A 25,849-nucleotide genomic window follows, 5' to 3' on the forward strand; every position below is an offset into this window, starting at 1 on the left:
TTCTTGCCTCAATTGTTGTGTGGCTTGTAGTACGACTTTTGGCTTTTGGATCGGAACGATCCGATCCTAAATTCATTAAGGTTGAAAAGTTTTTGCCAATGTAGTATTAAAGGGTTGTAGTAGTCCAAGCATATTTTCACGAGATAAGTTCTGCAATGTATTTAATACTCCATGATTCACGTCAAACTAGGCACAGTAATGGATCGAAAATGGACACACTCATCAGAGAGCATCGTTAATTCAAAAATAATATAATTGTGTTCGTTACTATTATAGGCTTCTTACGGATCAGTTATTCATCAGGGCCTCTGTTAATTTTTCAAAAGTGGACATGACACTTCAGCACTGGTCAATTCATGATGCAGGCGTCAAGTGTCAGTTGCAATTGTCAGACTCTTTGGGAAGTAACAGGACTTTCTATCTTTACGCCTTCTAAGATTTATTGCAATTTTGCTCTCTCATTCGGAAATCAAAAGTGTTAATGATTGGGACATCAAGTCTCCCGACAAACTTGATCAGAACGCGGCAAAGAACGTGAAGGTGATCACTGAAAACAGCACAAGATCCAATGATTAGCTGTCTTGGACAGGCTCCACCATATTCTGAAGAGAAACTACAGGCAACATCTCTATCAATTTTCTCAAAAATAGATGGATGATTACTCGTGGTGGTTTCATTACGAGGATGAATATCTTCGTTCGCGAAATATTTGCCGATCTGTATGCTTTCAGAAATAGCGTCGTCGTTAAAAATTAACATCAGCATCTCCTTAATGAAGCCTGTTATCTGATGGGTACTATCATACTTGCACATTTTAGCCTTGTAAGCAGTGGTACGGTTAAGTATTTTCCACATTCTTAGTTCAAAAAGTTTTGAAACCAAAGGCAATCTGCTGCTAGAAAGCTTTATGTAGCAAATTGTAATTGGTCAAGGAAAGAAAACTCTCACGCTATTTGATTACATCAGAAATCAGGGTAATAATCATTGAACGAAAATCGTCATGTGCTTTTATTCTGTCATTATTGAAATTGAGATAACCTTACGTAAAAGTGACGTGTTGATAAAGCGAAAACGTACTTTTACCGCACGTATCCAACTAATAATCTCACAGTGATAGTTTTGTTTCCTTTCATAGTTAATTTCCCCTGATCACCTTAGTAATTAAAGCACAGTATATTATTTCGATATCAGCGTGTAATTGTTAAATCACTCAACTAATTTATTAACCAGCAATGAGTCTATTTTTTTACCATTGTTGTAACACAATTTTTTTCGTCTTTTGTTACGAAGAATAGTATCCAGTCGGTGTCTCCTATTCAGTAATTGATTTTTCTGTCACACGTAAAAGTATATTTTACATTTTTCAGATCGCATAGCGCGGCTTGGAGTGGGTACAAAAATACACAAACACTTCACCAAAGTTTCGAATTGACATTACATACTTCTGTGAAGCATAAGAGTGTGGAAATCGACAACCAAAAATCAGCTTCACTAATTCAGGTTCCAAATGATACCAGATGTTCCTTACGCGGATATCCTATTGATGGGACAGAGCACACATTAGAATCTATTTTTGTAAACGAAACTGGAACACATACAGTCGAAACAACCGAAACTTCTATTGTATGTGGAGAGACGTGTACTACAAAACGTGTGTTAAACACTCACAGTGTTACACATAAAGGTACAAGTCCAACTACGTGCCCACAGTGTTCCAAAAGGTGTACCTCTAAAACTAATTTGAAGACCCATATGTTTATTCATAAAGGGGATAGTCCGCATTCCTGCACCAAATGTGGAAAGCCTTGTAGTACGAAAAGTAAATTCAAACGCCACTTGCTTACTCATACAGGGAAAAGTCGGCATACCTGCACCTATTGTGGAAAGGCTTTTAGTCGGAAAGATCATTTGAAATGTCACTTGCTTACTCATACAGGGGAAAGACCGCATTCCTGCAACTATTGTGGAAAGGGTTTTAGTCAGAAGGGTAATTTGAAATGTCACTTGCTTACTCATACAGGGGAAAGACCGCACACCTGCACTTATTGTGGAAAGGCTTTTGGTCAGAAACGTACTTTAAAATATCACTTGATTACTCATACAGGGGAAAGCCCACATAGATGCACCTATTGTAGAAAGGCTTTTAGTACGAAAAATGGATTGAAATACCACTTGCATATTCATACACGGGAAAAAGTGCACACCTGCACTTATTGTGGAAAGGCTTTTAGTCACAAAGGTGCTTTAAAATGTCACTTGCGAACTCATACAGGGGAAAGACCACATACCTCCACTTGTGAAAGGATTTCGGTACCAAAAGCAGTTTGAAACGTCAGTCGCTTAGTCATACAGGTGAGAAACCGCATGCTTGCACTGTCTGTGGCAAAATGTGTAATACAAAGTATGATTTAAAAAAACACACTATTACACATACACGCGTAAAAACACATGCTTGTTTTCAATGTGGCATTGCATTTCTTAGAATATACGATTTAAAGACTCATATGTCTATTGACACAGGGGAAAGATCGCGTACCTGCTCCTATTGTGGAAAGGCTTTTAATAGGAAAGGTACTTTCGAACATCACTTGCTTACTCATACCGGGAAAATAAAGCGCACGTGCACCTAGTGTGCAAAACGTTATAATCAAAAAGGTACTTTGAAATGTCACTTGCTTACTTATACAGGGTTTTGATGGCATACTTGAACCTATCGTGGAAAAGTTTTTAGGAGGTAGGGTACTTTGAAATGTAACTTGTTTACTCGTATAGGTGCAAGACCTCATGCTTTGCAAAAATTTTCTACGATGTCTGCTTTAAAGAAACACACGTTACTCATACAGGCGCAAAACCACATGCTTGCCTTCATTGTGAAAAGCGTTTACTACAAAATATGATTTGAAGGATCATATCGTTATTCATACAGGTGTAGGTCCATCTGCTTCTACGTAATGTGGCAAGGGGATTTCAACGAAAACTCGTTTGAAGACAGAGGCTTACTCATAGGGTTAGAAAGCCACATTGCAACACATAATGGCACAAGGCCTCAATTCAGAAAGGTGATTTATGGGTGCGAATACGTACTAATGGATGTGAAAAAGCAAAGGCATTTAGTGCAGTATGTTGTTCACTGTACAACGTGTTATATATACTTATACAATTGAATGTCGATTAGTTGCACTGTAAGCAGGAAAAGAATTTCATGCAAAACTTGCTTAAAGATCCAGATGTTCATTGATATAGATGAAATCCAAATCCAAGCCCTGTTTGTGGCATGCCTTTCAATTACAAAAGTAATTTGATAGTTTGCATTATTACCCATACAGTTAAAATTTTACATCATCATAGTTACTGCTGCAAGGCGATTATTCGGAAAAGACACGTCGCTGTGCTTATTCTTAGAAGGCGATTGGTTAAAGAAGAAATTAAATGATTCGCGTGCTTATTCATACAGGTGAATGATGACATGCTTAGACTAATTGTGGCAAAATGCTTATGTAATGGAACGCCTTGCTCATGCATGTGAATGTCGCCATTCTTTCAAGTTTAGCGAAGAAAAAACAGAGAAGTAGTATAAAGGAACTCAGTCTTTTTCATATAGAAGATAAAGCAGTTGCGCACAATATGTCTTAACGTTTTACTACAAATGGTATCTTGTAATTCTGGTTTGAAATAACGGGCTGTAGCCCTTCAAAACTATCCACTTTCTTAACCACAAGTTTCTCAAAATTACAATCAGTTGTGAAAATATTTTTTTTATTTCAAACTGTCGATTAAGAAAGACAACGTCATCAATAATGCCGGGTAATTCAAGTGGAAATTTTATCTTACTACACCTGGACTTACTTTATTATGTTACTAATGAAGTAATTGTGATGAACGTTAGTAATCCGAAATCTACTATGTGTTATGTAAATAATAATTTTGCTCGTTTGGATAAAAGAAACACGTAATTTCTAACCCTCGGAGTCTTTTACGAACCAATTGTTAAAAACTTTTTCTACATAAGAGCAAACAATATTTTGTTTTCAGTACACTAAGCAAACGCAGGTGCGATTATAAAAGACATAATTTTAAATACTTTATTTTCAATTACTGTATCGGTATCTCCGGTTCCAAATACTGTAGAGTAGTTCAGAAGGTTTGAAGTCTTACGTCTATTCGGACAGATCATATTCTAGGTTTCACTGTAGAAAAACATTTATTGCTAAAAAAACATTCTTGAATATGCCCCCTTACATAATGTAGTAACTTTAGACATCTTAGTTTAAAATGTTTCCTTTAGTAATAATTTGAGCAACCATGTGGGCGGCGACACAAGGTTTTATTTTGCCCCTCTTATTTCAGTACCCACCCAACAGAAAATTTTGTGATAAGCAGGGTGGACAAAATGAATAAAAAATATATTTATAGTATCCTCTCCCCCTTCATGATTGGAATATCACGTAAAATTTTTTTTTCTACCGAAAATGGCCCTGTGCGGTTAGGGGTAGGTAACTAAGGAAATACCTAATATATAGCACCCCTTGATTGTAATATTACCGCTTCTTTATTTGCTCGAGGAAGCTCCTACACTACCAAGGGTGACAAAAAGAATAGGAAAAGTGTATATTGATTCTAGTGGAGGGGGGGGCGAAGAAGTGAAAGATTCTTTTGATGATGTGAAGCTGTCACATATTACCAATTAACTAAACAAACATAATAGTAGGGTGAAACGGAACACAGTAAGTTAAAATTGATGTAAATGTTCAATTTTTGACTTCATATTAAAGTTTTGGTTCAAAATGAGAATTTCAGTCCGAGTTGTCAATGATCAAATCTATGGGGGCTCTTCGATGTAGAGGCTACAACCCCCTTATGGGAAAAGGCAAAAATATTAAAATTCTTAATACTTTCAAATTTTCGTCTATTTTAAAGGAATTTTTGGCTTCATATTAAAGTGTTTGCTCCAAATGACAATTTCAGCCTAAGTACACAATGATCATATCTCGGGGGGCTCTGCAATGTAGAAAAAATAATGACGTCTATATCGTGATTCTGTTGGTGACATCACGAGTCATGACATAAATATGGCACAAAGAAAACGCCCTATGCTTTCGGCTTTCGTAGCCGAGTGAGCTAACGCAACATGATAGAAAGGAAAATTGGTTTTGCCGTGGGTTCAAACCCTGCCTAAGGAGTGTTAGTTTTATTATTTTTGAATAATTTATAACACTTCTTTCGTTAAAAAAGATTAAAAATAATATTCGAAAACTGATTTAACGATTATTTTTTTTTAATTTTCATTAAACTTCGTTGATTAAAATAAGTTTGCCCATGTACTATAGCAAAAGTAGTAGTAGTAATAGTAGTAAAAACGGGTTAGAATACAATTCAGCATTCATTTGTTTCCGTGCGATGTTGCGAAACGTAACTCGCTTACAATGCTTTCTGACTAGGGCTGAGTGTATTTCGAAAATATGCTGCTGTTCGGGATGAAGTTCCAAGGTTCAGCATTGACTAGGAGTTTTTGCTATTAATATCTGTTCTAACAATATTGCAGTGGACAAAAGTTAGCTCGTGTTGATCGTTTTTGCTCCTAATTTAGTTTTTTTTATTATTTAACGAATATATTGAAAATATATTTGTCAGCAGACACGTACGCAGAAATTTATTTCGGGAGCGATCGAAAGCTATTTGGGAGGTCCGACTTCAATATTAGGATAAATTATAATAAAATTTTTAAAAATAACCCCCAAAATTAGGTTAAATTTACATAAAAGTTGGGATTTCAGAGGGGGTCCGGACCCCCTGAACTCACCCCTAAATGCGTTCTTGTTTGTCAGTAACGTTTCCTCATTTTAAAGCCCTCAGAAACTTCGGATATATAAAGAAAAACGAGTTATTTTCGATAAAGTATCACTTCAGGGAGAGGTGACATTTTTATTACACATAGTGGTACCCCACATTAACAAAGGCTAGAATTCCTTCCCTTTGGTTCTCTGCCATTGCGCTCTATCGAAAGATTAGGTTTGTAAAATATTACTCCTAAAAACAAACGTGATTGACAGAGAAACGTGATACTGAACAGAATTCCACAGAAATTTCGTTTATAGCTATCCTTTGGTGATTTGCCCTCAAGATCAATCGAGTGATAACTCAGTTCAGTCCCTGTTCTTAAGCCGTGTTCGTATTACTTCGAACAGTTCTGATGTGTGTTTTCCAACCACCATAGGAACAGACAATCAGGGCAAATCATAGCATACAATACATTTAAAAAAGAATATTTGTCGCGAAATTATTACACACATTACCCAAAGACTCTTAGTATGTGAATCTAAACATTTATTTATATAGATAAATCAAATAGTCGAAATTACCTATTGAGAGAATAAATTAACAGCACGATCATAATAAAAAGCATGTCTTGTAATATAACAGACTTCTTTCGCGTAAGAAATTGAAACTCAGTTGGATAGAGCAACTAGTCTGTACGAATTAGAGTGTTAGTTCGAGCCTAATACAAGTAAGGTTTTTATTACTATTGTTTTTCTTTTTTATGTGAGGAAAAATCAAATTGTGACATCGCGATATCAAATGTATTTCGTTAGGTAACTTTGTCTTAGCTAAACTTTAAATATCAGTAACCGTCGAATTTATTTCACTAACCGATCAGTTACTGAAAATTTCAAACACGTCAAACCAATGGCATAACATGAAGGTTAACCCCTCCACCGCAAACCCTTAGTTATGCGTCCGTACTTTCAAGGGCAAGGCAACCCGGGCGCATGCCCGGGACGCCAGAGTCAGAGGAGCGCTAAAACGAGCCTCAGAAAGTAAATTTTATAATGTGTTTTCTACTGACTTCTTTTGGTTTATATTCTTGTAAAGTAGCGGCAATTACATAATCTTTTTCCATTTCTTCATGGAAGAAGTGTTTCATAGTACTAAGGGGACTGTATCGACAAATGGAGAGATTGGATGTAGAAGGAAGAGTGAAGGGGAAGTAAGTATTGTTTGATTTCTTGAGTTTTGCGTTCCACGGTTATCCCTCAATGGCGAAAGGAGATGTGGATACTGATTATAGTGGAATCCAAACCACGTTTATCGTTCAACAGTATCCCTCCGGGAATTGGACCCAGGACCACAGAAGGCAGGATTGCTAACCACTAGACCAAGCGATAGGGGGGGCGGAATTCATATTGTTTATAGCGGGCCATATTCTTTGTGAAGTTTTCCTAGGTAATGAATGTATTCTTGAAAAATGTGTTTAAACTATTAAAAACACTATGATAAAATGTAAAATATAGCCTAGTACTAGGGGGGAGGGGATTGCTAAATTTAATACTAAAAAAAGCATTTTAAACTAAGATGTCTAAGGTTACTACATTATGTAAGGGGGCATATTCAGGAATAATAATAATTATTATTATTTTTATTATTATTATTAATAGTATTATTATTAAATATGAATGTCTTTGGAGAGCCGAAATTATGTGACACGAATGATTACATGTAGAGCTTTAAGATAAGTGGTCATAGGAGAGGAAAAAAATCGGATTTTCCTGTCTGAATTTCTAACGTAAAGATTATGTGCTGAAGGTAAGACGCTTCATCAATTTACAATTGGTTGTTTTTACCTAGAATATCAGTTACTTGAGCTCTCCTTCTTCGGGCTACTTTCCTCATGCGGTAAATTCAAAACAATTTCAATTTAAAACAAATACATTGTAAAACTTTTCCGTAATTAAATATATATAAGGAAAATAAAACATTTAATAAGGAAATTTGTTATCAAAGTGTCCAAAAAAGTAGATAGAAGACTTTCTAGTGATAAACACTGTGATACTTTATAAAATTCTCCAAATTAGAATATACATTTACTGGAAAACATTTCTTATGCACCTGTGAGCATGTAGTGAGCAGTGAGTATAGGGGAAATAATTACGAAACTCTTTGCAAACAAAAATTAGGGACACTAACGCAAGTGCGACAACATTTTTTCTTTTTTGTTTTGGTATCGTCATGAGTTTTACACATATGTTACAATTTGATCTTTACCACATAAAAAATAAATAAAAAAACATTAGTAATAAAAATTACAATTGCACTTCAATGGGGTTCGAACCAGGTATCTGCGGCATACAGACTCGTTGCTTTAACTAACTGAGCTATTTGTTTTCTAATCTGAACTGAACCTGTTCTGCGATAAAGAAGATTTTTCATTACGATCGTGCTACCAATTTTCTTTTTTTTCATAGGTAATTTCCACATTTTGCTCTGTCTATACGTTATACTTAGTATAGATTCATATATTTGGAGTTCGCAGATAATGTATGTAATAAGACATATTAGAAATATTTCGTTTGTAGATTTAATCCACATTTCTCTCAATGGCATAGGTGTCACTGCTTCGAGTTGAACTGCAGAATTCCCTCGCGTTCTTGAAAATTTCCCACTTTAGTAGAGTTGGTAATTCACGTGATTTCGGTCGATTTAATGTTTTTTGCTTCTAATTTATTTATTTTAAGCTAATATCTAACACAAATATTAAAAACGGGTTTGTTATTAACCTATGCTGCTAGGGAGACCTTCCGAAGTTTACAACTTATAAAGAAAACGGAGATATTTTCAAAAAACTTCAAAGTAAAGAGACGCGTCATTTATTTTGCTCATAGTTTACAGCTATACTACCGTGAACCTTGTCTAAAAAAACACAATGAATCAGTAAACATAAGCAAAAGTTAATAAAGTACTTTTAAATAAAAAATGAAAAAAGAAGAGTATAAAAAATTAATTTTAATCCGATTCTCATTACCATGATCATACAAATCCTTTGCCAAGTACTGCAAATCCCTGCCTCAACAAGACCGGAACCCCTTTCGAATAAAATAATATCACTTATATATATCTAGCTTAGAATCACACCTTAACAATATCTTAAATAAAATATATTTTACATAAATATACTATAAATCAGATGGTGAGACTGTTAAGAAAAATAATAATTGATAAATATGTAAACCGATGAGCTTTTTTAAAGGTTTATTTCCCAAAAGGGGATAACAAAACAACAAAAATATAATAAGAAGATAAAATAAAATTAATTAATGTTAAGTAAACGAAATAAACGTAATAATCATCCAATAAATAAATAAATATATGCACATATTAATTAAGTCCATCCATTATGGAAATTCAAATTAGAAAGAAAAAATAAACATTTTTAAATAGCAAGATCACACATTCATCAAACAAAAAATGTTATTTTAACTAAGCAAATAAAACAAAGATTGGTCCCGAAATGATCTACCCTCACCGGTAAGAAAGTACTAATAATTGGCACAAAGGACTCAATGTACAGCACAGTTACATTGTGTTGTTGCAAAATAATTCAATAGATTTTTCTTTCTTTTTTCCTTCTCTTTTATTTTTAATACTTGAAATCAGTCTTCGAGGTTCAAAACACTTAGTATTCTCGTCGGTAATTAGACATAGGATCTCGTTGATCGTTGTATCAACATTTACCCGAAGAGGAAATATTTTAAATTTATAACGTTGAAAGGAAAAGAATATATAATTTAGTAATTATTCTTGGCCATCAATTTACTCCTCACAGTTAACTTTGATAAATTAATTCAGTCACCAATTATAAACTTAATAATATTTGTGCAACAGACATACACAGGAAGCCAAAAAATTCTATATTAATTTCTAAATACTGTAAGCCGGAAGTTTATAAATTTATCCAAAATGCAACTAAATACCATGGTATCCTCCAAAAATAATAATAAAAAAAGAACTAAAATCAGGATATAGCAATATGCTGTTTAAACTGTCACTAATATTTCATCCAATAATCCAACCAAATGTGACGAAAAGATTAATGCTAGAAATATAGATGATTCCAGAAATTTTCCAGAAATATAGATGATTCCAAAAGAAACAATAGAAATAATAATCAACGTTGTATATGTGGATGTCCATTTATCAGGTAAGTCCAATACTTCTATACATATTGAAGAAAAGGAACTTCTTTTTTATTTTTAAATTTCAAACGACAGATAGAGGAACTCCAGGACCAGATTGAGAACCACTTAGTTGTCCAATCAACACGTACGCATGATCATCACATATATTCCTAATATCGTAGAGATTTTATTTTAATGACATCTTATTCCAATTAAGGTACTGAATTCATATTGATTTGAATAATGTTACGATTACAGTTAGGGCATTCACAAAATTAAAACTTTAAAACCGAACGCAATGAATAAGACGATAGAGACAGCGGCGGGGATTGCTTTTTTTTTCTCAGTTCCGTTACAAACTTTTACAACGAGTACTCATTTAACCATAATAATATTTTCATAGTTGCCATTCATTGAATATTCTTTACAATTGGCGCGTCGCTACGTAACTTATTCAATCAACGAAGAAAAGAGCTACATTTTCTAATCACTATATAATTAACTACGATACATTATTTCATTACAATTATATCCCCGGGTAAAAATTTTAAAAAAAATCGTCTGTGTATTACTTATACTTCCAAAAACTGAATTCAAGCTAGAAATTGTACTTAACCCCAGAGGCCTTGAAAAGGAAAGTTTATACGCCAATCATTAAACGCAGAACAAAAAACTAGTCTCAGCATATTGGCCAGTGGTCCTTTGAAGTTTCAAAATTTCTAACTACTACTACGAAAATTCAATAAATCAGTACCATTACTGAAGGATTACAAAAAGTAAACGAAAAGTGGGATACACTTCAAACAGCCGAAAACGCGATAACAGCTTTCCTTCATTTCCAAAATTTTGCATATTCCTAATCACTGATCAAACCGAAATAAGTATTACATAGCTTAAAGACAAAGTTAAATGTAAACACATAGTTGTTGGGTCAAAATTTGGAAAGAATTCAGAAACATAAGGTTGAAGAATCGAAAACTTGACCAAAAATTGCTAAGTTTTGATGATTTCCTTTTCGAGAATGAATTTTGCCACATATATTATATTCACTAACGTCCAATCAGACGTAGTGAATCGTCTCGTATTCAATTCTGTAATACACTCTACCAAGATATATTTAAAATAAACGAAAACTTTTTTCCTTCGAAATTACGTAAACTAAAGCAAAATTAAAATAAATCACATGGAACAGCATAAGTGACAACACATTTATCATTCTTTAAATGCTTTTGACATCAGACGGTAAGTCTAATTAAATTGGGTTCCCTATGCTCAAGGATAGGCAATCGATCCCCGAACATATAACAGTACACTGATAAAATTGGCAGTTAACACACGAAAATAATTATTTCACATTGATAGACATGTAATACAAAAGCCAGAAGAAATAGACAAGGATGTTGGGTGGAAAAAAAATTAATTTTAAAAAATACGTATGTGTGATCAACTATTTTGAGCAATAAGCTGTAGTGAGTAAGACACTCAAATATAAACAACCCAAGATTTTGTTTTTAACAATGCTGTAGAAATCCACGTGTCTCAAAGTAATTAGTGAATATATTAAAGCACATAATTTAAACTCCCGCTTTTGACCTATTCCGTATTCTGAAGTACACATGTAAACAGACAAAAATTCTACGTGCACCGAAATAACAATACTATGCCACGATTAATCAGAATTTCAATATTTCTATCGGTAACGAACTAGACAAAACATGAATTTTAAAAAATCCTAACTTTGCATTTGTAACTACCTATCCTGATATTTAAAATTTAATAATTACACTACCAGAATTAACTATTTTCGATATATGCCATTGCGCCATCTCATTAGTTCAACAAATCTAAAATTACAATTAACATACCGAATTGTTGCCATTATTAAAACGTAGAATATGTTTTGTGACAAAGAGTATCTTAACACTAGCAAAAATCAGAAACCTAAGAACGAGACCACGAAATAATAACCTTATGTTCGTCTCCTTTATACAAAAAACAATTCTAGTATCTATTTACAGAATATAAACATCTTTTTATTCACTAAGCCTCAGCACCACTGGCGCAAATCCCAGGGGGGACGGGGGGACATGTCTCCCCCAATGTTGAACCTGGGGGGTATGTCCCCCCAATAATCTGACTTAAAAAGTGCTTTTGGGGATAAGTGTGATGATTTGTTTCCGACTGCCAAAAACGAATGTAAGAATAAATTGATTTCTCTTGGCTTTTCCATTTTTTATAAAGAATCGTATTCTGTAGTATTTTAAACTGAATTTCTTGCTGTAGTGCACTTAATAGTCTCATCAATATGTATTAATTCCACTTCCGCTACTTGGGCACAAAATGAAAAAAAAAACCAGAGGAGGATATGCCCCTCTCCTCATGTTGGAAAGTTGTCTCAGCTGTAGGTACGGGCACAAATTCCGGGGAAATGGGAAGACGACCCCCCAACATTGGAACTGGAGGCTCTCCCAATAATCCGATTTGAAAAGTGTTTTTTGCAGATAAGTGCGATGACTTGTGTCCGACTGCCACAAAGGAAAGTGAAATGAAATTTGTTTCTCTTGGCTTTTCAATTTTTAATGAAAATGAAGGCGTGCAACTGTGCGTGACATAACCTGATATGAAATCTTATCTCCTCCTCTCCCCTAGACCCTAGCACACGAAGAGTATATAGACTATCCAATGTCAGTAGAACCCATCTTTTCAGTTAATGCGCATTTAATCTATTAGTAGTATCAGCCTAGGCATCTACTCATGCTTCGTAAGCTAACTAACTCTATAGCCTACGGAACCCGGATGTTCAATGCCGCGTTCACAAAAGCTCCCCACTGACTTCTATCCGTAGCCAACTACATCCAGTTTCTACTTTGTATTCCTATTTTTGCGAGATACATCTTAATATTGTCTTCCCATCTGCGCCTAGGTCTTCCTAATGATCGTTTTCCGATTGGTCTTACCGCTAACACTTTAAAAGCGTTCCTACTTTCTTCTATCCTGGCTATATGCCCTGCCCACCTAAGCTTTCTAGACTTGATGACCCTAACAATGTTTGGTAAGCCGTATAATTTATATAATTCCTCGTTATGAAGTTTCCGCCATTCCCCATTCAAGTTCCTCTTGGGTCCGAATATTCGTCTGATCATCTTGTTCTCAAATACTTTCAGTCTATGTTCTTCCCTCAGAGTAAGCGACTGTGTTTCGAAACCATACAGAACAACAGGTATGATTATCGTTTTATATATTTTAGGCTTCAAATTCCTCGACAGAATTCGCGACGACAAGAGATTTTGAACTAAATAATAACACGAATTCCCTGTTTTTAGTCAACATTTAATTTCTTCCTGAATAAGATTTTCGTCTGTTAATATTGAACCTAGATATTTGAAAGCATCCACTTTATCAAAAGTATTATTTAATATTTTAACGCATTTATAGTTTGTCGTATTACGGTCCCCACGCACTTCCATATATTTAGTTTTCCTTGCATTTACTTCTAAACCCTTGTCCCTGCAAGCATTTAATAAGACCTCTGCATTTCTTTCTATTGTTCTCCTATTATCCCCTATTAAATTTACATCGTCAGCATACGCAATAACCTGGTGAACCCCATTCAACTCTAGGCCCTGGCTGCTATCTTTGATTTTCCTTATAGCGTATTCCAGGACAAAGTTGAATAATAATGGTGACAACGCATCTCCTTGTTTCAGGCCGTTCTAGACGTGAAAGCTTGTGGCCAAAAATGTTCCTATCCGGACTTTACTTTGGGATTCATTTAAACATGCCTTAATTGATCTAATTTTTCTCGGTATTCCAAATTCTGTAAGAACGTTGTACAATGTTTCTCTCCTAACCGAGGTGTAAGCTTTTCTAAAATCAATAAATAGTTGATGTACCGGGGTATTGTATTCCCATTCTTTTCGAGTATTTGGCAAATGATAAATATTTGGTCTATAGTTGATTGATTTAGTCTAAATCTACACTGATAATCTCCAACAATTTCATTTGCCCATGGGGTCAATCTTGCTAATAGAATGTTTGAAAGGATTTTATAGGATGTTGACAGAAGATAGATGCCTAAATAATTATTACAGTCAGTTTTGTCGCCTTTCTTGTTTATTAGAACAATCATTGATTCTTTCCACTCTTGTGGCAATTCTTGCTTGTTCTACGAAAAATGAGTTTGTGTATCTTGTTCCACAATTTTTCGCCTCCAGCTAAAATTAACTCAGCCGGAATTTCGTTTACGCCCAGAGATTTGTGTTTCTTTAATTTGTTTATAGAGATTTGTACTTCTATTCGGTTAGTTTCTAGAATGTACGGTGCTGCGGTGTGTATCACCCTTTCACCCCGCACATTAGTTTTTTTTTGGCTGTATGTTAAGCAAATCGTCAAAAAATCTTTCCATCTATTTAAAATGTTATCTGTATAAGTGAAAACTGTTCCATTAGCTAGCTTTAATAAAAGCACGAGGTTGATAGCCTTTCTTAAATTCGTTGATCCCTTTATACATGTACCGAATGTTTTTATTTTTACTATTATCTTCAAGTTCCTAAATTTCAGTTTTCAAAAAATCGCGTTTCTTTGGAAGTTTTGGAAGTTTCCCGCCTGATATATGCGAAATGTTGTGTGGTTATTTAATTCGGATTTTGTAGCCAACGTAATTTTGCCTGTTTTCTCTTCTCTGCTAGTTCGAGCCAACGGTTGTTCCTACGTATTTCCGCGTGTTACAATTTTTCTTTTGAGAGAGGATGCTTCGTAAGCAAAGAAAAGAATTCAATTACTGGAATATTTTTCTCCATAATCTTAAAATTATATCTGTTAACTAAAGAGTATATGACATGCGTCAGATTTTTGTAACAATTCCTGTAGTGTTATTGAGTTTATCATCATCATTTTGCTCAAAGAGTATTGTTGCGTCATACATAATTGATATTCTTTCTTCATAGTTTTGGGGAAGTCATTATTTATATTATTATATTATTGTAAAACAATTTTAACGTGGATCTTTATGGATTCCTAATTAGAAACATACCAATTATAAATATGCATGTATTCATATTTTAGAATGTGTTCACGGCAGTGATTCGTAATACTGATATGTACTACTACTTCGTCTACATCGCCTAATATATAATATACTCTACAACAGTTGATCAGATTCATCTACCGTAATATGAGTTTCATCTCCCTTCTCTAGAATAAGCCTCAAATCTGCCCACGTCCCAATGTTGAGGACAACCAATGGCGTATTTAGGATTTTGTTTCGAAGGGCTATGCCCAACACAAGGTAGGAAGTGGGCAATTGCCAACCTGAGTTTGAGAATTAAATATATTTTAATTATGCATAAATTGAAGTTATAATGGCAAGAATTGCAGACCGATAGATTCTATATGATATGATACAAAAATTTAGGAATGAATCTATCCCTTTATTCTATTCATCCTCTTGGCCTTCCTAATTTTCCGGGCTAATTATTCCCCCGTTTTTTAAAAATTCAAACATTTCCTTCTTTTAAAAATAACCAAACCATATAATTTTTCCTTTGTTATAATAACTAAAGTCCTGTCATGTTGATATCCGCGCAAGTTGGTGTTACTGATGACGGCCGAATTGAATCACAACTGACAACGGCCGATAAAGTATGATAGGCAAAATGAAAGAAAGCAATGTCAAGAAAAAGAAACAGAAAAGTAGAAAGGACGAAAGTAAGAACAAAAGGACGCAGTTCTTACATGGAATGAAATTTGACAAATAGAGTATTATTTTTGAACAAAGAGCATAAGAAAATGGAAATTCAATGACATTCTTAGAAATGGTAAGAAGGATTATTGTTGTACGTGGAATGCCAAAAAGTAAATTTATTTCGGGGTGAGCTTGAGTCCGATAGCCTCCTAAATACGCCACTGAAAACAATTCTGTTCCACTGATCCTCTAGAGCATTGTTTTTCAATTTCATAAATATTTTGAACTTCGCTTGGGAACGGTCTTACCCGTCCCCCCCAATGTTGAAGACAGATTTGCGCCGATGATCAGCACACTTAAATAATCATCAATTTCACTACTTTTAATTCATCGAATATCAACGAATTATAACGAAATAAATAATGAGGGAGAAAAATAATAGAATAAACGACTCTTAAATTAAAATTGTAATCACATCTTTTAATGACATTTACTGGAAACCAAAAGAAGAAGGAGTTTTGGTGAAACTAGCCTCTCATATCCAATTGTTTACAAGTTACACATAAATATGGCTGCCCTACAAAACATGCATTCGGAACGAAATTTGTCTTTTTTTCTTTCTATTAGTTTGGGAAAGGAGGCGTAATTTTCAAAAAATCAAAACTTACAGGGTCTCGGAGTCCATATTTTTTTTACTCCCTAATTAAATTAGTGTTATGTCCATTAATTAGTTGTAGAGAATGACGTCCAAACGAAGCACCTCGCCGAATTTTTGCATCAAAATATGAGCGCCTCCTGCCTTTTTTCTGCTTCTAGCCAATGTTGCTAACTCCCTCTAATATAATATTCACCGAAAATTCCCCCTCAACCTTTTAATAGCAAATGATAAAAACTGTGTGGAAAATACTATTCTAAGTTAAATATATCCCTTTCAACAGGACTAATACAACAAAGAAATGGGATTTTAAAAAAATAGAATAGGGAAAAGAAAAAACTGAAGAAAACTAACACAATGTAATGGATAGAATTATCTCGTTACGTATTCATTTAAATAAGCAAAGAACGAATATTTCAATCTGAAAATAATCTTTATTCAGATAACCAGAAAAATAGAAAATGACAAAATGTATAACCATCACCTCTCATGTATTTGTTTTGATAAACATCAATAAAACGACCAATTTTTTAAACAAAAATATGTGTTGATACATACATAGTTAACATTATAGTATAATCAGTGATGTAACTATCAAATATTCTTTCATATGTGTACATAATGGTTCTAACAGTGAGAAAAATAATAAAAGAACTATCAAAGACACTTTTGTAGCTTGACAACTATTTTCCTTTTAAGTCTTTTGACAATAAAGTTGTATGATCAGAACATGACAGTATTATCGAGGATAATTTTTAGCAGCCCTGGTATTCAAGATTTTTTTTCACACAATATATATACAATAGCACTAAATTTGCATTATGCTTAACCCATTTCTAACGCGAGTTTCCTTGTAATCATTTCAAACAGAGAAAACACATTTACTTCCACTAATATTTTTTTTTCAACATCATAATTCCTCACAAATAAACACATATTTACTTTCACTAATGTTTTTTTCAACATCATAATTCCACCAAATAAGAGCCTGTTTCTTACTTTTATTTCTCCGGAACCTTGATGTGACGTATTAGACACCGATACAATATATTCACACTACGCGAAACACGTACTTAAAATAGACTCTACAAAGGCACGTTATTAAATAACACTATCTAAGTATACATAAATTATATAAGCCACTGGATAATAAACACTAAATAAGATATTAGCATTACGACTCTCGAAGTACGACTCTTGTAAATACTACCCTCTTTCTTTGGCCAATAACTGGCTAATAGCACTGTCTCCAGCAATAGCACATTTGTTTAATTAAAATGGTAGGAATGGCCACCTAAAGGTTTCGTTCAACGGTCGACGAGCATCAAATAAAACACATACAGAATGATCTTAAATAACATCTGTTAAGTACTTTAATATGAACTGATTTTTTCACGGATTAAATGTCGCAGAGCACTGAGCGAATATATTTTGCAAACAATTAAACTGGAAAAGAAAGTACACATAATAACTGTGCATGTATTATCTGTCAGGAAAGTAAATGTACACCTATTTTTCGAGTCTGGCATTCCTGCGCTCCATCCGTGGAGAGTATGAGAATTAAATCAATCAAATGTTTACTGAGGGGCAAAAAGAAAAGTTTAATCTGAATAAGACATTGCAGAGGAGCACAAGCTGTGAATACGAATAGTGCATAGTGTAAATAAAGGATGACACCGAAAGAGAAAGCCAGAAACAGCTGTTAAACTTAGAAAAAAGAGTAAAAATTGTCGAAGTGGGAACATAAAACACAATTACAACAAATACGCCGACAACTAAACGTTCACCACGCCATGATCTTGATGTAGTGGTTAAGGTGCTGGCTTACAAATGAAAAGCACGCGAGTTCGAATCCACATCAAGGACGTTTTTAAAAATTTTGTTAATAATACATACAGCTCATGAGAGATGGTAAAAGAGGTCGTATTTAGTCTTTCGTAGCAATTATTATTGATAATGTTTAGTACTGATAATACTTTTTGTCTTTGCGTATTGCTTTTATTCTCTTCTTAATTTTGAAAGAGAAGAATATCCGAACAAATGCCACCAAAATTCCTCATATTTTGAATGTAAACGCCATTTGCAATTAGTAAAGAATAAAAATTGAACGTTCCGATGTAGCTGCAAAAAGTAAAAAGAAAAACATGGAAGTGGAGTGTTCGAATCCATACTCATGGTTATTAAAAATACAATTTCCACATGCTTTACACCTCCCGACCACGTTTCTACGTTAGCAATTAAGAGGTTTGTGTTTAGGTTAGGCTGGTCAATACGTTTTGCAAAGGGGCCTGGTTTAGCTCTGACGCACCACAGGTGCGACCAGGAAGCAAAACACCTTTTCTCTCTCCCTCTGTGTGTCTATTTATCTATCTATCTGTATGAATATATATGTAACGCTATTTGTGAATGCCATAGCCACCCTAATTTTCAGCGGATTGAGACGAAACTTGGCACAAACATTAATTGTTTAAATATCTTGATGAGTTCGTTAACCAGAATAATCAGATGAAAATGTTCAAAAATGGCGGCCCTTCAAACTCTTAAAAACTTCCAAGGGAACCAAATTTCGCCCATAAATAGGTATTCAGAAAGTTTGAATAACTTTCCCTCTTTTATTGAAATATTTGTGTGCAGGGACTTATTGAAATATTGGACCCGATTAATCGCACAAAGAAGGTTCAGGCCCTTTCGCTACGGTCAGGCTTTTTTTTTTTTTTTTGTTTGTTTGCAGGAGGGGAGTTATTTCTCTATCAGAACAAGATCATTATTAGTGACGATATGGAATTACACATTAAAAGTGAAGTAACTTGTGAAACGTGTTATTTGAAAGAATAATATAATAAATGTGCTTTCCCCTAACACAGAGAACTGTAAATCATGTATTTGAAGTTCGGGAGGGTGAATGGCGAGCAGTGTTATTGATTTGCTTTTTAGTAACATATTGCATTGCAAATAAAGGTAGGCAGCATTAGTGGTAAGTAAAATATTATTATTATTATTATTAATAATATTAGGTGTTGTTTGTGGCAAGGCAATATCTTCTTCAATTCTTCTTCAAACGTAATAATTGTAACGCCATATCTCCCTTACAAACAAAATATTAGCAATTTATATCGAGAGAACGGGAAATTGTAGAGTGATGGGAGCAACGTTGGACAGTATGCACTCATAGTAATCAGAAATATAAGCGATTTCAATGAAAAATGAACGAAGAGTCATTGTCATGGGTAGTCATGGAGCCACGGCAGAGCCCTCTTTAGGCAAAATGTCGATAACTTATATCGAGAGAACAGGAGGTGATAGTGAGATGGGACCAACGTTGGACACTGTGGACCCATAAGGCCCATCGTAAAAAATTAGTGGGGGGAGGCGTCAGCCAGCCTTACTTATTTCCACATAATAATAAAAAATTATATTGACGAAATACACACACGAGTTAGCTGCTAATATTTGATATTATTATTATTATTATTATCGACAGCGTCTTTTCATTACGTGTGCATGTTTGACATGAAGCCAAAGAGGAGATCCATCATTCGTGGAAAGAATAAGAATATTCAGTTACTGCAACTGTGAACGACAGCGAAAAATACAAAAAGAGTGATTAGCTGTAGCGAAAAGAAACAATACTTTCTCTCAAATGGATAAAAAACCAAGCCGAGATTGATTCGAACTCCCATGGACGGCGTGAAAAGTCAGTGCTATGTCCACTTTTCTTTTAACTGACTCACAGAACGTGTTTCAGTAACTTACTTATTGCTAATTTTACTTGCTTCACTCGTTCAACTTGCTTTTTCTAATAATTTAGAACGACAGAGACACGAACACAAAAACATAAGGAACAGTTAAAAATAATAGATGCTCTCCCAACGGGAATCGAACCCGGAACACCAGACACCAAAGTCGCACGTGCTAGCCACTAGACCAGAGGAAGGGCACTGCTCACGCTCTGTGTCGTTAGGGATTTCGACCACTGTATTGCCAGCTACCACTTCTGTGGGTTGTATACTATGATCACATGTTTCTTCTTTGCTGGAAGAGTTAAACCTACATTCTATGTAATACATGAGGTATTTAGACCTACATGCTCTTCATATAATGTAATAAATTGGTCATGCTGGGGATAAAAAAAGAACATTCCTTCGACAAAACGGAAACTATTGGCATCATTAATATTTATCTACGAGGCATGCGCAGTAGTATATTTCAGAATAGTTACTGTTTAGTTCAGTAAACGAAGAAAGGGGTGTAAAAAAAGCAAATATGTGGCGCCAACGAGATCGATCAGAGTTGACAGAGGCGGAAGCAGATGTGTAGTAATAAAACAACTTGGTTAAATTGATAATTGGTTCTTTGTTCTGTAGTAGATCGTATCACAACATTACAGGAGAGCAGAGAAAGACTTACTAACGCTGTAATATAGTAAGCTTTAGTAACACGATCATATAGACACAAATGGATGTACCTGTGAGTACTACAATTTGGATTTAACGAAAGCCGTTTAGATATTCAGTGGTTTGCAGGGTTGTATAAGACACAAAAAGATAAGGCACAATACAATTCTTCATACCTCAGCTTCCAGTAACTAGATACATGCAATTTCTGGTTAGATACTGAAACTGCTGTCGGATTTTAATACATGACGTATTGCAGGATACAAAATGCTTTGCATTATTTGTTTGTTTGTAGACAGCTACTAGGTTAGTGTTCTGAAAGGTTGTGTATAAACTAGGGATAGCCAATTCCGGAATTATTACTTTCCGGACTCCCGAAGGTAAAACCGGACAAATTCCGGAATTCGGAAAATTCCCATTTTGGAATAATTCCGGCATTCGGAGCAATCCGGATTTTTTCGAAATCAGGATTTTTTCTCAATTCCGGAATTTTCTAAATTCCGGATTCTTGCCGAGTTAATATGAAACGTGGCGGAAATAAGTCTTTGACCAGGTAATGGCGACTGCTTTGAAAGAAATGGGGTGTATGAGAATTCAATCTGTCATATTTGTAGTTTCGTGTGGAGAAAAAACAAACTTGTGAACCAGCGGTTTAAGAACAACTCAAGTTATTAATGTAAACTTTTTCGACATCATAAAAGAAATACGAAAGACATTTTGAATCGAAGAAATATAACATACAAGTTTGCAAGCGGAGACAAAGAAACCTAACGTAACCAGACTAAAAACGAAACTTTTACCGCGTAGTGATTGCGGTTTAGTGGTCAAGGTGCTTGCGCGAATGCACATTGTATTTTTTTTCACTTTATTATTTTTGGTGACGATTGATCGGCGATAACATACGTTTTATTATATTCAGATATTTGAATACTCGGATGTTTCAATACTTGAACTATCTAATCTTCAGGAATAATAATAGTAATAATAAACTAATAATAATTATTATTATCTCGTAGAAGATTAAAAGCTAGGAGCTAATTATCGATCAGGTCATACCATTACAAGCAGAAACGTTACATTTGGAAAGAATATTTCGGTTTGGTTTAATGTTGCTCAGAGAAGAGGAGTATCTCATCTCGTTTCTAAACTAAAACAAATAAAATAACATGAGAACATTTTACATTCGAGACGAGTCAAGGCTAACTCAAAATTTTCGTCTCTCTTTGGAGATGAGAATCGAGACGAGACGAAAAGTATTGTAAACATTTCCCGTGTTGTGTTTCTCGAAATAGTTTATGTCAATTCTTCAAGTAACAATTGCTCTGTAGACTGAATCTCATAGGCTATTTCGTTACATTATATTTAAAAGCTCATTGAATTATGCTCTGTGTAGGTATTTTGTAGCAAAGTTTTTATATTTACCTCTGCATATCCTAAAATTTAGTTCATTATATGCCTTACTGTTGCGTGATATTCAGTTGTATTTATTAGAGTTATTTTCCTTAAAACATACAGTAGAATACTTTCTACATGAAACTTCAACGGAACGTTGTAGTTTAAAATGTTGGTAGTTGCAGAGGTGTGTCTTGAAGGTACGGCACCCTTTCCCCGAAATCTCTACTTTTAAGTAAATTTTGCTAAATTTCAACGGCAAGTTTAAAACTTTTATTATTATTATTATTATTATTATTATTATTATTATTATATCAACACCGTGTATAATTTTTAAAAGATATACGGTCTGTATCTGAATAGTAAAAGCCAATTGACTGTCGATCTCGGTCGTCGAGAAGTCTTCAGGAGGGAAGGACATCGGTCACGTTCTGGGTTTGAGTTCCGAAGGGGCAAGTATTCGGGCTCGAGCCAAAAATTGTTAAAAGTTATAGGGTTCAGCGAAACATGTTCAAAACAGCTGGGACCGGGTTTAGGCTTCTCAACGGCTCGAGCGGCTCAGCTTACAGCTCATTCACTATCGAACCGAACCGAGAAGTGAGCCGAGGCAACAGCTCACCAAACCGAGCCGATTTGAGCCATCGGCTTAGTTCAGCTGAATCGAAACGTGCCGATGGACTAGATTCAACTTAGCTGGCTTGAACCGGTTCACATGAGCCGAGTAGGGGACCCATCCCAACCGAGAAAGCTCGAGCCATCGGCTCAATTGAGCTGAGTCGATGGCTCTTTCTAACTGAGCCGGCTCGGGTCATCGGCTCATCACAACCGAGCCGACTCGAGCTGTTCGCTCAGCTGATACGAACCGAGCCGGTTGATATTACTACCCGAGTTGGTCTTCTGCTTGGGCTCAAGAATTCGACAGTGCAGGTCTCCGCCTTGGTTTTAAGAACTATAGTATATACTTATATTGGTGATTACGACATTCGAGGCTGTCTCGTAAAAAAAAACTCTTGTCTTCTCGTTATCTAGACGAGACGAGATACACTAAAATTGCCCCACGAGATGCACTAAAATTACGATATGAGACGCACCCCTGTCTTGAGCAACACTAAAGTATTCCACATTACTGCTTACATTTCTCATGGCTTTCGCTTTCCAGTCTAATCAGGCCATTATTTCAAAACGAGTTAAAACGAACTGAACGAGCGAGCAGGCCATTATCAAACTCGACTCAACTCGAAACTTGCCCTCGAAAACAGCTTGACCTTCATCGCTACGCGGTAAACGATTCTCTTTAGTCTGGTTACGTTAGGTTTCTTTGTCTCCGCTTGCAAACTTGTATGTTATATTTCTTCGATTCAAAATGTCTTTCGTATTTCTTTTATGATGTCGGCAAAGTTCACATTAATAACTTGAGTTGTTCTTAAACCGCTGGTTCACAAGTTTGTTTTTTCTCCACACGAAACTACAAACATGACAGATTGAATTCTCATACACCCCATTTCTTTCAAAGCAATCGCCATTACCTGGTCAAAGACTTATTTCCGCCACGATTCATACTAACCAAAATAAATTCATTTTTTGGAAGCGGAACTTTCACTTTCCGGATTTCGGAAAATTATGAAATTTAGTTAAACACCCTACTTCAGAAAAATTCCGGAACTCGGGAAGAATCCGGAATTTAGAAAATTTCGGAATTGAGAAAAAATCCGGATTTCGAAAAAATCCGGATTGTTCCGAATTCCGGAATGTTAACGAAATCAGAAATTTCTAAATTCCGGAATTTGTCCGGTTTTACCTTCGGGAGTCCGGAAAGTAATAATTCCGGAATTGGCTATCCCTAGTTTATACACAACCTTTCAGAACACTAACCTAGTAGCTGTCTACAAACAAACAAATAATGCAAAGCATTTTGTATCCTGCAATACGTCATGTATTAAAATCCGACAGCAGTTTCAGTATCTAACCAGAAATTGCATGTATCTAGTTACTGGAAGCTGAGGTATGAAGAATTGTATTGTGTCTTATCTTTTTGTGTCTTATACAACCCTGCAAACCACTGAATATCTAAACGGCTTTCGTTAAATCCAAGTTGTAGTACTCACAGTTACATCCATTTACGTCTATGGGATCGTGTTACTAAAGCTTACTATATTACAGCGTTAGTAAGTCTTTCTCTGCTCTCCCATAAAGTTGTGATGCGATCTGCTATAGAATAAAGAACCAATTATCAATTTAACCAAGTTGTTTTATTACTACACATCTGCTTCCGCCTCTGTCAACTCTGATCGATCTCGTTGACGCCACATATTTGCTTTTTTACACCCCTTTTTTCGTTTACTGAACTAAACAGTAACTATTCTGAAATATACTACTGCACATGCCTCGTAGATAAATATTTCTGATGCCAATAGTTTCCGTTTTGTCCAAGGAATGTTCTTTTTTTTTATTCCCAGCATGACTCTTTTATTACATTATATGAAGAGCATGTAGGTCTAAATACCTCATGTATTACATAGAATTTAGGTTTAACTCCTAGCAAAGAAGAAACATGTGATCATAGTATACAACTCACAAAAGTGATAGCTGGCAATACAGTGGTCGAGATCCCTAACGATACAGAGAGTGAGCAGTGCCCTTCCTCTGGTCTAGTGGCTAGCACGTGCGACTTTGGTGTCTGGTGTCCCGGGTTCGATTCCCGGCGGGAGAGCATCTATGATTTTTAACTGTTCCTTATGTTTCTGTGTTTGTCTCTCTGTCGTTTAAGTATTAGAAAAAGCAAGTTGAACGAGTGAAGCAAGTAAAATTAGCAATAAGTAAGTTACTGAAACACGTTCTGTGAGTCAGTTAAAAGAAAAGTGGACATAGCACTGACTTTTCACGCCGTCCATGGGAGTTCGAATCAATCTCGGCTTGGTTTTTTATCCATTTTAGAGAAAGTATTGTTTCTTTTCGCTACAGCTAATCACTCTTTTCGTATTTTTCGCTGTCGTTCACAGTTAAAGTAACTGACTATTCTTATTCTTTCTACAAATGATGGATCTTCTCTTTGGCTTCATGTCAAACATGCACACGTAATGAAAAGACGCTGTCAATAATAATAATAATAATAATAATAATAATAATAATAATAATAATAATAATATCAAATATTAGTAGCTAACTCGTGTGTGTATTTCGTCAATATAATTTTATATTATTATGTGGAAATAAGTAAGGCTGGCTGGTGTCCCCCCCACTAATTTTTTTCGATGAGCCTTATGGGTCCATAGTGTGTAACGTTGGTCCCATCTCACTATAACCTCCTGTTCTCTCGATATAAGTTATCGACATTTTGCCTAAGGAGGGCTCTGCCGTGGCTCCATGACTACCCATGACAATGACTCTTCGTTCATTTTTCATTGAAATCCCTTATTTTTCTGATTACTATGAGTGCATACTGTCCAACGTTGCTCCCATCACTCTACAATTTCCCGTTCTCTCGATATAAATTGCTAATATTTTGTTTGTAAGGGAGATATGGCGTTACAATTATTACGTTTGAAGAAGAATTGAGGAAGATATTGCCTTGCCACAAACAACACCTATTATTATTATTATTATTATTATTATTATTATTATTATTTTTTTATTTATTGAACAAATTCCCAGATACAGCATAACTTTGCCATTTTACACAGGGACATGCTAACAAAAGAAAGAAAAAAAAAACAAGACAACAATAACAACATAGAGAAAAAGAGTGTAAAAGTAAAACTATTCCGTCAAAGCTCGT

The 25,849-nt window shown here is 35.0% G+C and overlaps 1 protein-coding gene across 2 annotated transcripts in view; it reads left to right on the forward strand.

Annotated features, from left to right (window-relative positions):
• The window catches only part of LOC145675739 (uncharacterized), an 83,639-nt gene that overhangs the window by 44,138 nt on the left and 13,652 nt on the right, over positions 1 to 25,849 (forward strand). Inside the window, exon 3 of one of the 2 annotated variants that reach the window (XM_081746375.1) lies at positions 1,368 to 10,292. The exons of the other annotated variant lie outside the window; for it this stretch is intronic. Coding sequence (XP_081602501.1) covers positions 1,368 to 2,328 — 961 coding nt within the window. The 3' untranslated portion in view covers positions 2,329 to 10,292. Of the gene's footprint in view, positions 1 to 1,367; positions 10,293 to 25,849 lie in introns of those variants that run through there. 2 annotated transcript variants of the gene reach the window in all.

This window comes from Thermobia domestica, chromosome 18 (assembly GCF_964235325.1).
Source record: "Thermobia domestica chromosome 18, izTheDome1.hap1.1, whole genome shotgun sequence".
In the NCBI taxonomy this organism is placed as follows: domain Eukaryota; kingdom Metazoa; phylum Arthropoda; class Insecta; order Zygentoma; family Lepismatidae; genus Thermobia; species Thermobia domestica.